This window comes from Carassius gibelio, chromosome B22 (genome assembly GCF_023724105.1).
Source record: "Carassius gibelio isolate Cgi1373 ecotype wild population from Czech Republic chromosome B22, carGib1.2-hapl.c, whole genome shotgun sequence".
Classification (NCBI taxonomy): domain Eukaryota; kingdom Metazoa; phylum Chordata; class Actinopteri; order Cypriniformes; family Cyprinidae; genus Carassius; species Carassius gibelio.
Genome location: NC_068417.1, coordinates 32,570,115 through 32,584,209, shown reverse-complemented (window position 1 = coordinate 32,584,209; position 14,095 = coordinate 32,570,115). Strand labels below are relative to the sequence as shown.

Here is a 14,095-nt window from a genome sequence, read left to right as displayed (position 1 = left end):
CTTCACCTTGACATGACCCAGCCAGAGAGACCATGAAGCCAAAAACGCCGTCTCTAGACCTTGAGCTATTTCCTGGGCAACATCTTGACTCCTTTCATTTATATCAAGGCAGAGAGTGTTGCTAAGAAAACACCTGTCAAAGTTTATTAGCGCAATCCTCCCCTCAGCACAACATGCCTGACACCTCCATGATCTGGACGTTCTGCTAGTCAAACCGCTTGTCGACTTGTAATCATGAACACTTATGCTGAATATGTGGGCCCCTCGCCCCGCTGGAATTGTGGGTGGCAGGAGCGCAGCTGTCAAGGAGCGTGTTGAGGGTGAATTGGCCTTAATTAGGAGAGTTGTTTTTGCCTGTTTAAGCACCAGCGAGGGGGGTTTATGGAGATGTGGACGTGTCTGAATGTACTTATATGAGAAATGCATCATGTTTAATTGTGTGCGATTGCCGTTGTAGAGGAACAAAAATATTTGTAATCTGGAATGAGAGCATGCTGAAACCAATTCAGCGTATGACTGGCATATTTATTTTCCAAATCTACGAAAGATCAGAACCACCTCGCAATGACCTTCATCTGAGAAGCTTCAAACTGCAACCCAATCCTTTCAAAATAGTTTTATACAGTAAAACACATCCTTAAAAATAAAGGATCTTTATTGGCATTGATGAGTCCATGAAGAACCTTTTTGGAACCATTTTAAAGTTTTTATATCATGTTATTAAAAATGTTGTTTTCAAAAATGGTTCTTTTAAGAATTGTTCATCAGGAAGTTCTAAAAGAAACATTTTCTACTATAAAGAACCTTGAAAGGTTCCATGAATGTTAAAGGTTCTTCATGGAACCATGGATGCCAATAAATAAGCTTTATTTTTTAAGAGTTTATAAAAATCTTTTGTGGATTTTTAAGTTTATTCATGGAACCATCAGTGCGAGTTAAAGGTTCTTCCTTGAAATTCTACCTTTAAAATGCATACAATTTTTTCATTGCACAAAAAGTTCATTATAGTAGCAAAATATTATTTAAATTATTACAATTTTACTGAAAGGTTCTTTCGGGAACCAAAAATGGTTAATATAGTAAAACTGTTAAACCCCCTTTTGGAACCTTTATTCTTAAGTGTTTAGCTTATTTTACATTAACATAATGAATCTCTATTTCAGGTCATGTCATACCATAACATTCTGGTGTTCAGAACAATTGAACAGACATCTATGTGTGAAAATATCACATTCTGGTAAAACCTAACTGTTGTTTTCTGGCAGAACTGAGGTCGAGGAACAGCTCTGCTGTGTTCTGGGATGGCGGAGAGGGGGGAACATACCAGGCCTTACTGCTGGATGAGGACCGTGGATGGCTGCTGGTTGGAGGCCGAGACCACGTCTACATGCTAAACTCTGACAGCTTCACCCAAGCGGCACGCAAGGTCAGCGCGCACAACTGCCACCATCTGACAGCACATGATGTCATTTAGCGATCGCGAGGATAAGGGTCTCTAAAGTGAAAACAGACCATGACTTCAGTGTTTTACTGTTTACATGAATCTGTACATCTGTAATCCTGTTTTCATGGCCTCTCTGAAGTCCACCTCTCCACACACAGATGCTTCACCACACACGGTACATCTGTTGATTAGCACAGAAATATTAAATTGACTCAACCCTTGGTTTATAAAAGTAACTGAAAAAAACTTATGTTCTGTAGTATACTTAAAGTTTGTAAAATTGTAAACTTACAAAATGTTAACTATATTATCAAAAAGTTTTATCTGCACACATACATTATTCGCATAAAACAATACATTTATGCTTTATAGCGAATCACAATTGCTTGATTGTTTATATCATTGCAAAATGTAAACTTTATTATCACAAATTTTGATAAAAAGATATTACGATTTAATTAACACTAAAATTGCGATTTTCTGTAATGTGTATTGTGAAAAGTGCTTTTTAAATAAAATTGACTTAAAATTGACTAGCAACATGGCAAAACTCAAAGTAGCTTCTAGCTACGTACTCACGTTTGACTTGAACCGCAATGTGTGTTGAAAACTATAGCCTTGCTGGTAGCTAAAGTGAATTAGCATTAGCTTGGTGTCTTTTTTTTACCGTTTTCAAGTCAACCGTTACTACTGCAAAGCAAGTTTGAGGATATTCTTATTTGAGCTAATTAGCTAAAGCTTCTTAGTTTTATTCATCTAATTCGTCGTCTTCGTTTTTTATTAGCAGTTCGATTTTAAAATATGGCTAGATTAAGCTACTTAACTTGACTGTTTATAACACGCTTCTTGAATAATAGCACACAGTTTTATAATAACACAGATATTTCAATGTACCTCTATCCCCCCTTGAATATAGAGGTTAGTATGCAAAATCAATTTGCAATGTGTTTCCTAGGCATTTGTGTTCTAGCCTTAATTCTCCAATACACACCATTACTGCTAAATAAACATTACACTTGGTTCAATATTAATCAATTCTGTCTTTTATAATAGTGAAATACCAAAAGACGCCTGCAAGAAATGATGAGTTCGAACATAAGGTCATAGCTTAGCCATACATACATGATCTTCATAAGAACTAAAGCGCGCCAGGTTCTCAATCTCCCAATTATATAATTATGTACAGTGTGCTGATTGCCAGCTAATCATTAGGTCAATACCTGGACGTCATTTCCACATGGAGATGATTACAATTTGAGAGGCACGCAGATTGTTGAGTAATGATGGTAATACGGCAAGGGGGGTCTGTGCTAATCAACTCAGCTATGGTTTTAACAAGAACATTAACAAAATATACATGTTTTTTTCTTTCTTTTTTTTTTAACAACCCAAACTTGAAGTGTTAATGTGTTGTTTTGCTATGTATTATTTTCCGTTCCTTGGGAAAACTGTCTCTTTTATTTTTAGATTCACTGGCCAGCTGGACAGGAACACATTGAACGCTGCAAATATGCTGGAAAGAATCTATCGGTAAGTAACTTTAAAAGGGCACAAAGAAAAAGTACAGCTTACGAGGACCCATAGATGTCTTTTTAATGCTTTCACAGACTAAGATAAGAATAAAAGCTGAAAAATCATATTTATGGCTCTATGGGGGGATATTTCAAACTGGATATTCTTAAGGGAGGGTAAATCTAAAGTTTTAACATCAGTCCAACGTAATAGCAGGCAAAAATCAGTAGGTGCATTACTGTGTGATTTAAGATGCTTCATATCCACCTATCCTCACAATAACTCTTTAAAAACATGCTTTTAATAAAATTCCACATGTATCTTTCAGATGGATTGTGCCAATTACGTGAGACTCCTACAACCTTTCAATAAAACACACGTCTATGTATGTGGAACTGGTGCGTTCCACCCACAATGCACCTACATTGACCTGGGACACAATCTTGAGGTGAGCAGTATTTCTATTTTTTGGCCAACAGCCAGTGTGAAAGGCAGTAAACACGTTTAAGGTCATTTAAGCTTTTTATCTTGTAAAATGAGGAGTTACGGGGAGAATTGGAGCCTATAGAAACCACTGAGAGTTATTGACCACAGAGCTGATTTAATATTGAGGATAATGGTGCAAAGAGAGTGACAGTCTTGTTTTGGTATGCCAGAAACCCACTTTCCGGCTCCTCAGCCAAGTTGGAGAATCCGGTAGAGGAAAATGTCCCTTCAGTCCACAGGAGCCCTTTACCGCCCGACTGACAGGTGAGTCTCCTGAACACAGTGTCTTCAAACACAACCCATGATCCCTTTGTAGACAAAAATTCTGAGAAAACATGCACAAAAATGGTTAGACGTACTCCCATATGAGTCATTGATAATTAGATCTGTATAAATCCAGGCCAGATGTTAGTTTGTGTGGGGAAATTTGGAAGTTCCCCCAGTAAACAGGTTTGTCGCCCATATTTGTCTTCATTGGACACATGCGATAATTTGACTTTAAGGAGTTTTAGAAATTGCATAGTTGCTGTTACAGTGTGGTCAGGAAATGAAACACAGCTGCAAAATTTATATTATGTTTAATTATTATTTTTTATTTTTTATTTTTTGGAAGGCATGTATAGCCCAGAAGACCTTAATGCATAAACCATATGCTACCTAATTAAAGGCTATTACTGCAAACGGAGACCCTTTTGACCATTTAATGATGTCTTTGAAATAATTGAAATTTCCTTTTCACACAAGCTGCTGTAAATCAGAGTATTTTGACAAAGAGTCAGAGGGTAGAATCATTAAAAATGAGCTATGTATCATGAAAAAATCATTTGTCATTTCAAATCATTCTAAATGTGATTTTCATTAAATTGCTATTAATGCTCACTTTAGATGGGGACCTGTATGCTGGGACATCAGTAGACTTCATGGGAACAAACGCTGCCATTTTTCGCACATCTGTGCATAGCAGCAATCAACACTATATCCGCACTGAAGCTTACCAGGACCAGTGGCTAAATGGTGAGAATGGATATAAAAAAAGGTTTTTATTGTGTGTACAAAAAAAAACATGGCCTTAGTTCCCAAGGTAGGCTAGTATGGGTGCAAGAAAATATTTGCATTACTAAAACATTATGCCCAATTTAATTAGGAAGCAAGAAGGTCTAACATATAACAATTAATGTTTTAAAATCATATGTTGCACAACCAGAGTATATTTCTTTATTGAGTTTATAAGCTAACAGTTAGCTGGCTACCAAAGCAGACTGCTAACAAATTAGATTATTAGTTTAGTGTATTTTTAACTTATCAGCTTGTTAGCTTAGCATAAAGTTGTCATTTAGCCTCTTAGCTTAGCATACAATCAATATATTGATCTGTGAGATTAGCATACAGCTACCCAAATCGATGCTAGCTTAGTTAAATTTTTTTATTATCTTAGGGAGATCAATATAATAAAAGGATTCATTTTTAAACAGAATTTACAAACAGCTACCTTTTGGGGACCAAGAGGAGAGTTGTTGTTTTCTTCTTCTTCTTTTTTTTAAGCCAGTCACCTGTGGGGTTTATATTATGTTACTGATTTCTCTGTATTTGAAATCCTTGCAGCAGACATGGAAAAAATTCAAAACTGTGTCATTTTTTTAAAGATGTGTAGTGATTTTTTTCCTTAAATAGAAGGCAAAACACTGGTTAAGAAAATTTTGGCAGTGGATAAGAAGGTGGTTCATGGTCTGAAACGTTTGGAAACCACTGTTTTGGGGTGACTGATGCTGCCTAATTAACTTTTGTGACTTCCTCCACCCTCACTCTGATGCCAATTTCTTTTCACAGAGCCGGAGTTTGTGGGATCATATTCCATCCCTGACACACACAGCTTGGACGATGACAAAGTCTACTTCTTCTTCAAAGAGACTGCCGTAGAGTCCAACCAGCTCGACAAGCGTATCTACAGTCGAGTGGCTCGTGTCTGCAAGGTGAGCGCCAAGTCCAGTGCCCAAATGAGCCAATAAAAATGTGAAATGGATCCAAAAGACCTTTGTCTGGAGGAAGAATCAATGAGTCTATTGTAGAAACCAATGAATGAATGTGTAAGCTTCCGTATCATCTGTTACACAGTAGTAAAGTAATCATGTATCTAATAATGGATGAATGAGTGGTTTGTTTGAGAGTAATTAAACACTAATCTAGCTACAAATCTAGCAAACTAGGTTTTCTGTTCAGGTTTTTCATGTCAGAGCATTTTTGAAATGTTATATACAGTATATATATATTTTTTTTCTTTCATGTATTTATTGGTGGTGTAATAATATGTAATGTACTACATATATTTGCTAGTAAGATACTGTGATGTCATATTATCTCTTATGGCTGGAAAATACTATTCAAATTTTGCACAGGTTTTTGCCCAATTTGTAGTCTGGAGGAATTTACGCTAGTTGCCAAAAGTCAAAGCTAATCTGCATATTTTGGGTAGTCAGGAGTTGACCATTTTCAAAAACAATTTCAAACTAATGGCCACAGACTCCAAATGTTAAGTTTTAAACTGATTTCCATCCAGTTGGAAGATATCAGAAATGTTTTCCAAAGATATTTTTTCAGCCATTTTTAGAACACAAATTGTTGTCATTTGTCATACCTCTTCTAGCAAATGAGGCACAATGTTTCTGCATGAGGTTGTTGTGTTTGGAACAACTTAAAGGTCTGGCAGTGTGTTCTTTCCTCCAATTACCATTTACAAAGTGAGCAAGTGTAGGATGCCTGGTGTTTTCAAATTGGTTCAGATAGTGTAGTCTTACATGTTCTTGGTTTTCATTAGAATGACATAGGTGGAAAGCGAAGCTTGATTAATCGCTGGAGCACCTTCCTGAAGGCCAGGCTGGTGTGCTCTGTACCAGGACCTGGAGGCATGGACACACACTTTGATGAGCTGGGTATGTTCACATACTCTAATTACAAATTAACATGAACTCAAAAACTCATTCCTCAAGACTACGATCCTCATCCTTTCTTCTCATGATTTATTTTTATTTTTAGAGGACATATTTCTCTTGGAGACCAAAGAGCCGCAGAATCCAGTCATCTATGGTGTCTTCTCCACTTCCAGGTAGGTTCATTACCTGAAAAGTCTGATTCATGAGTCATTCTTTGGGTCACCACCTCATAAGCTTTTTAATTTTTTAGAGCCACATTCCAGTCAATGTTATATTTGTTTACCTCAATTCCTGAATTATCATTGGCTCCATCCAAATCAACCAATCAGTCACACTCATTCCCATTTAACTATCTCTTTAGGTTCTCAGACCTCCTTTATTCGTTCCAACAACCTAAATCTGATTATCTCAGTTTATCTTGTGAACAGACATCAGTATTAAAACGCCCCTAAAATCAACAATCTGGTCATAAGATGTTCTCCTCCCCACTCCCGATCCATTTAGAACAATCCGTCTCGGTGTCCCACCCAAGGAATGGATAGCTCGAGGCTAAATGAGAGGGTGAAAGGTCACCAAGCTTGAGGAACTCTGTTATTCTAACCTGGCATCAGGCTAATACATGTTTCCTTTTCAAAAGCTCCATCTTCAAAGGTTCAGCCATTTGCGTCTATTCCATGGCTTCCATCCGAGCGGCCTTCAACGGGCCTTTTGCGCATAAGGAGAGCCCTGATTATCGCTGGATGGAGTACAAGGGGAAGATCCCTTATCCACGGCCAGGGACGGTAAGTTCTCAACAGGAAGGAATTATATTTGGTATAGAAGAGAAGATGATTTGCCATGTAGAGGGATGTCTCTTTTTGTTGGCAACTTGAAGGACTTCAAACTGTAATCTTGGTGTTGTGAGCATAAGTGCAAGCAAGATTTGGGTTAGGGTTAGGGATCTATGATTGATTCTGGATTGCAGATATGTTGGGGCAGTTTGGAAACCATGTGGCCAGCCACTCCATGCACTAGCTGCCTCAAGGGGGTTGTAAAAATGTCAGCAGGCACTCTGGGGGTCACGCGTCAGTGCGGTTACTGAAGTGGCTGGCGTGTGGAGTTTTAGTGGTGAGGTCACCAAAAGGAAGTCAATTATCAGGGCTGTGAGTTCTGCTCCATTAGTTGCTGAAGTCATAACCACGAAGTTGACCTCAACTGTGAGTTGACAGCTAAACCCTTTCAAATGATTGGGTTTGGTGACTAGAATAAGGGTGTCCAGACTTGTTCCAGGAGGTCCAGTGTCCTGCAAAGTTTAGTGCCCCCTAATTAAACACACCTTAATCAGCTCATAAAGGTCTTTACGATTATGAGAAACATCCAGGCAAGTTTGTGAAGGCTGGTTGGAGCTAAACTCTGCAAGATGTTTGCCCTCTGGGGTTTGGAGACCTCTGGACTAGAAAGTGCAATTAATATATTTTAGTCTTGTTTTAGACTTGTTTCACACATAGTAAAATAGATCTACTTGAGTTTACTTCATTCAGACACAATGCTGTTTTCTTTGCGCATATCGTTTGAAGGTCACCATGTTTATTTACTTTACAAGGAAAAAGCTGGTAAAACCTTGCTAGATCATGTTAACATGTATAACATTCCCTGTTTTGAGGGGTTTCGCTAAACCTAATTGTTCACGACAACAGAAGATTCCTTCAAAATGGCTTGTCTCAGTATGAATAAACAAGAATTATGATGCTTGCCGCAATATGATCTCGAACAGTGGCCAAAATCCACATCTGCATAAATGTTTTTGACTATTTTTACCTTTGTCTGGGACTGTTACTCCAAATTCAGTCCCCACAGGGTTTCGGAATATAAGACTAACCAAAGTTCCTATATCTCTTCAGTGTCCGAGTGAAACCTATGACCCTTTGCACAAGTCCACCCGAGATTTCCCAGACGATGTTGTGAGCTTCATGAGGACCCATCAGCTGATGTGGGAACCGGTGATGCCCATCCACAGGCATCCCGTCTTCACTCGGATCAACGCCCCCTACAGGCTGAAGAAGCTCGTGGTTGATAGGGTTGATGCCGAGGACGGCCAGTATGATGTATTACATCTTGGCACAGGTATGTTGGAATGCAGTCAATCAAAGTTCAACATGTTCAGTTTAAGGGATGTTTTGTACTAGTGAAAAAAGTGTGACAACTTGCCCCTGGTGTTCTCTATTATGAAAGCATTAGACCTAAAATTGCACTGCAAACATAGAAACCTCTGCTATATCCAGTAAATGCTATCAAAGACGACCTCTGTTCCCACGCTGGTCAGTGGTCCTGTTGCCTGGGATTATCCTGACATTCCGAGGAGCCAATGTTTCCTTTCCTGACTAACATTTGTCCTCCTGGACTGGTGGGTGTATACATGAACTCTGTCACATTTAAGTGAATCATTTATGGTAAATAGATACTCTGTTCAGGACAAATATGCCCAACCTGTGTGTACACTGAGCCAACATGCAATCTTACTGTTTGTAGAACTAGGACAGTGTAACAGCTGTCAGGGTGCTGAATAAATCCACATACCAAAAGCCAAAATCCCCACTCACCATGGTAATGAAGTAAGGGTGCATTATGGGATATATTTAGTTATGGTACAATTGATGGTTCAGGTTGAGGTTTGACGTTAATATCTATCTATCTATCTATCTATCTATCTATCTATCTATCTATCTATCTATCTTGTCTGCATGGTGAAATCACACGTGGTTAATCTTCTGTATCTCCAGATGATGGCAGAGTATTAAAGGTGGTCTCTGTACCTAAAGAGAACTGGGAAACTGAAGAAATCGTTCTAGAAGAGCTAAATGTCTTCAAGGTAGTATGCAATTTCAGTTTCTTCTCTCACTTCTTCTTTTTTATCCTGCCATCTGTTGGACTCTTGACCTTTGACCCCTTATTGGTTGTTGTTTTCGTGTCAAGTACTTCCCAAACAAAAATAACTCCTAAAGAAGAAAACCAGATTTCCCATGGCTGTCTACTTAAGTGAACCGAACCCAGGGACAGGAGAAGGCAGCGTTACGCAAAGAATATTGTGTTTAGTGAACAAAAAGAAGATTGCATTTATCCAAAACTGTAGACAGAGAGGAATGTCTCGGTTTTGCTCTGGGGTTGAAGGGAATGTAAGCACACAGAAGTCAACAGGGTTACTATGAGATGCATGTTGAATGTTTTGTAGTAGAATGATGGATTTACATGGATTTCTTTTTTTAAATTTAAGACAATAAATGTGGTCTTTTGAGCAAGGAATGGACCAAAATTGTAGTTTTTAAGTTGTTATTCACTGAACAACACTGCATCCCTCAAATCCCCAGTCAAAAATTAGTTTGTACATTATAAATAAATATTTCAAGTGATTTTATCCACATCAAAAATGTAATTATGCAAGAGCAGTTAGTATCAATCAAACCTTTGTGGAGACATGTGACAGCAGACATTGCCTGCCATTTGGAGGAAGAAAGTGGTTTTAAGAGTCAAGGCTCATTTGCTGCTATATATGAAGGAGAAATGAACCGACAGAGCAGAAAGCTTTAAAACATTCACAAGGGCCTGTTATGATGAGCTACTCCTATTCAGCGCCAACAATGCGCGTCTTCCTCCTCTTTGTTCAGGAGATGATTCATTTTATGTGTTGACATATTTTTTTCTCTCTCCCTTTTTCTGTTTTGTAGACTCAAACCCCAATACTAAGCATGGAGCTCTCCACCAAGAGGGTAAGTGGACTTGTCTTGTGGGTGGCCACTTACTTTAAAGGGGTCATATGATGCGGTTTCAAGTTTTCCTTTCTCTTTGGAGTGCTAAAAGCGGTTTGTGAATTGATAAGACTCCTAAAGTTGCAAAGACTAAAGTCTCAAACCCAAACAGGTATTCTTTATAAAAGTTAAGACTCGTCCACGCCTTATTGGCCAATAAAACGCCTCGATTAAACACGCCCACACGTCTATGTCACGATGTGGGAAGATTTGCATATCACCACCCAAATGTTGACACAAAGAAAGAAGGTGTAACTTTATTGTTGCTGCTGCTGCCATGTTGGTGAAACGCTGTGTTTTGTTGCACATCCAAAGCAAATTTTTTGGGCCTTCCTAAAGAGAGCACAGATTGAAATCAGTTGTTAAGTTGTGTTTACAACACTGTTCCAGAACAATTCAATTCAATTTGCCACTGATGAATCAAACATGAGTTTTGAGCAGTTTGATACTTCGATAAAGCATCACAGAATGGTAATGGTCATAAAATTCCTGTCACATGCTTGAGGCATTCAGCCAATCACAACGCACTGGATAGCTGGCCAATCAGAGCACACCTTGATTTTTCAGAACGATGAGCTTTGTAAAAATGGATGCTTTTCAGAAAGGCGGGGAATGGAGGAGCAACAATAATGTTCATTATTAGGAAAATAAATTTGAACCTTAAACTGCATAAACATTGCATTATACCAAAAAAATAAAAAAAATTATATATATAAGGGTTTATCATGCTAATTACCATTTTTAAGTAATTTATTAAAGTCTGTTTTATATCACATTTAGCCATCCGTTCTCAAGTTTTATTTGAATTTTGTTCCCTAGCAAGTGCTATTTGTCAGCAGTGACGAAGGGGTCGTCCAGCTGCCTGTGCAGAGGTGTGAGCTGTATGGTAAAGCATGTGTAGACTGCTGTCTAGCTCGTGACCCATACTGCGCTTGGAATGGATCGTCCTGTACCAACTACTTCCCTAGCAACAAAAGGTACTTCCCTTTGTATTACATTTCATTTATTCTCATTGGCCAGAAAATCATATAGGCCCTATCATTTTAGTAATCATTTAAATCAATGTTTCTGTAAAAAAGAAACATTAAATCAACACTAACAAATGGCTACACATTAAGGTGTCCTTGTTACACATTACGTGCTATACTTACTATAGAAATAACTATATTATACTATACTAATAACATTAAATTATGCATAATTACATGCAAATAACTCTAAACCAAATCCTAGTCTTAACATATGGCAAGTTCATGTATTTACATAATATTACTTAAATGTGTAATTATACTATAACAAGGACACCATAAATAACAACGGTACAGTTTATAACATTTTGGTTCTATATTTTGGTTACACTTCATTTTAAGGTGTTCTTGTTACAGTCTATTTATACATTTATAAACAGAGTAATATTATATTATTTAACTACATGTACTTACTCTAGGGTTGGGGATTGGTTTAAGGTTACTTAAATGTAATTATGCATAATTTATTGCTATTAGACTCAATAGTACATGTATCGTGTAACAAGGACATCTTAAAATAAAGTGTTCTCAAAAAATTTTCAATTGTTTCTGTACTGTTGTTTAGTGTTTAAGTAATTTCAGTCTTAAGTATATACATTTTTATTGAGTTATGTTAACAAACAGGGGAGAAATTGTAGGCTTGGTTACAGTTAATTTGTATTCATTTTATTTGGAATTTTAGTTGAAAATGGCTTGAATTATAATTTAAAAAAAAACATCAGCAAACCTGTCAAATAATAAATCTAAGGGTCAGTGATGTCCACTTGTGGTCCGCAGGCGTGCCCGGAGACAGGATGTGAGGTATGGAGACCCCTGGAGCCAGTGTCAGGACATGAGAGACGGTAATGAATCACTTCTGTTCACCTCACCACTTTCCACCCTTCAGGTTGTATATGATATTGGCCAGTCCTGGAAAAAACAAAAAACAAACAAACTACTCCCTCTAGTGTACAAAATGGATACTTACACATGCTAAGATGTGAGCACCAGTTCAATCTGAAATCCAAACTGATCTTGTTTACACTCTTAATACAAGTTTTTCGTCTTGCTGTTAAAGAAGTAAACAAACACATTTCAAATAAAAACAAAATAAACTTTGTCTGTTCGCCTCTACAGATTCAGAGAATGCTGAACTGAAGACGGTTTATGCCGTGGAGATGAACTCGACCTTCCTGGAATGTGTCCCGCGTTCACCACAAGCCACGATCAAGTGGATAAATCAGCCAAACCACAGCCAAACCAGCAAAGAGGTCTGTCAAACACATCCTGTTTTTAACGATGTAATCACGAAAAACCATAAAACAAGTAGATATACAATTAAATCATTCACTTTGAATCTAACTCAAACACCTTTCTATCTCTCAGTTGGTTCCAGGTGAAGAAAACCTCATCTACATGCAACGTGGGCTCCTCCTCCAGCACTTAGCATCCGCTAATGCTGGCTTGTACTTCTGCGTAGCCTACGAACACTCGTTCTCCCGCACGCTAGCGCGCTACGAGCTCCACGTCATCCCCCAGAACCACATGTCGAAAGTGCAGAACACCCATCCCGGAAATTACGCAGCCTCGCCGCGAAGCTACAAGGAACTCCATCTAATGGGAGTTAGCGGGCTAACGGCCGACGAGTACTGTGAACATCTTTGGTACCGTGAAAAACGGCGACAGCAGAAACTCCGCACGCTAAAGTGGAAGCAGGTGTCGGAAAACCGTAAAGCGAGGGTCAGGCGACAAAATCCACCAAACGAGCCTCTAGATGGAGGTGAAACGGCAGACTTTTGAAGAAGAGAAGGACTCTGTGACTTCATCTGGACAATTAGCATCCTGTTTATAGCTTGATGGCTACATTCCGCCTAGCTACAACCGGCGAATGCTACTGTTAGCACAACAACAAAGGCTACAGACCAGAAGAACTGTATTATTCTTCTATTAAGTCCACACTTGAGTTTATTTTGTAGCCTGTGCTAGTGTTAGCATGTAGCTTTAACACAGTATAAGCAAACAGACTGCAGCTGTGCAACTATTATGACTTTGCGCAGTCTGGCATCCACATTTGACATACATTTAAATGTATTCTATTGTTTGTCAACCTTGAAATACAAGCGCCTATGCTAAATGCTAGGTATGCTTGGTAAGCTAATATTGAAAATGGACAAGCTAACGCACTGTTTTGAGTGAAATGCAGTGCAAAGATGAACTGACTTCTCTTGCTTTGACTAGGCATGTAGATTAAATAGTCCCTAGAGCATTGTATTACTATTATATCATGGACTCTTGATACAGTCAAATGTACAAATTGAACATTTGTTCTGACACCAGCAGGTGCCTCCATGTTCAGAGGAAGTTTGCCCAGGATGTTCCCTTCATATGTTTCCTTCCCCCTCAAGAACAATCTCTTCTGCTCTTTCCTGAGAACATCCTTGAGTAAATATTGTGTTTGTTTTATGACTCCTTTGCAAATCTCTCCACTCTGTGCTCTTGTGGGTACAATATGTGTAAGATGTATTCGTGTGTGAAAGCATCTGGGGATGGTAAGTAGAAAATGGCCTCCGGAGATCAAAGAGCCTTTAAATATCTCTGCTCCGCAGGAAAATGACTTACAGAGTCATCATGCTTTTTTGCTTTACCATTACTAAATTAAAAGTTGTCTTCGGCTCATTTGGGAATCTTGGGTCATGGTTAATTGGTTAAAGTGGCGAGTTAGATTTTTTTGCTCTTAGTATCTGCTTTTAGCATCTGTTCGTAAAGACTGCAACACAAGCTTCCATAAATACTCTATCTAAACATACACTGTAAGAAAAAACTTGTTTTGCCATATGTTAAGTTTTTAGTTATTTGATTTAGATCTAAAACACAACAATTTACAATGCATAACTCAAAATGTGGCTAAAACACCTGTGAAAAATTTCTTGGAGTATA

The 14,095-nt window shown here is 38.2% G+C and overlaps 1 protein-coding gene across 2 annotated transcripts in view; it reads left to right on the top strand.

The window, feature by feature from the left end:
- LOC127988243 (semaphorin-3D) overlaps nucleotides 1–14,095 on the top strand; it is a 70,802-nt gene that overhangs the window by 37,411 nt on the left and 19,296 nt on the right. The window contains exons 3-18 of one of the 2 annotated variants that reach the window (XR_008161590.1): nucleotides 1,266–1,426; nucleotides 2,912–2,974; nucleotides 3,285–3,404; nucleotides 3,613–3,706; nucleotides 4,328–4,456; nucleotides 5,270–5,412; nucleotides 6,255–6,369; nucleotides 6,473–6,542; nucleotides 7,007–7,151; nucleotides 8,250–8,472; nucleotides 9,129–9,217; nucleotides 10,071–10,112; nucleotides 10,971–11,128; nucleotides 11,957–12,021; nucleotides 12,296–12,429; nucleotides 12,545–13,498. Coding sequence is in view for 1 of the 2 variants with exons in the window: in XM_052590880.1 (XP_052446840.1) it covers nucleotides 1,266–1,426; nucleotides 2,912–2,974; nucleotides 3,285–3,404; nucleotides 3,613–3,706; nucleotides 4,328–4,456; nucleotides 5,270–5,412; nucleotides 6,255–6,369; nucleotides 6,473–6,542; nucleotides 7,007–7,151; nucleotides 8,250–8,472; nucleotides 9,129–9,217; nucleotides 10,071–10,112; nucleotides 10,971–11,128; nucleotides 11,957–12,021; nucleotides 12,296–12,429; nucleotides 12,545–12,958 (2,165 nt within the window). In the remaining variant the exon portion in view is untranslated. Of the gene's footprint in view, nucleotides 1–1,265; nucleotides 1,427–2,911; nucleotides 2,975–3,284; nucleotides 3,405–3,612; nucleotides 3,707–4,327; nucleotides 4,457–5,269; nucleotides 5,413–6,254; nucleotides 6,370–6,472; nucleotides 6,543–7,006; nucleotides 7,152–8,249; nucleotides 8,473–9,128; nucleotides 9,218–10,070; nucleotides 10,113–10,970; nucleotides 11,129–11,956; nucleotides 12,022–12,295; nucleotides 12,430–12,544; nucleotides 13,835–14,095 lie in introns of those variants that run through there. The other variant, XM_052590880.1, reaches the window with a different exon arrangement.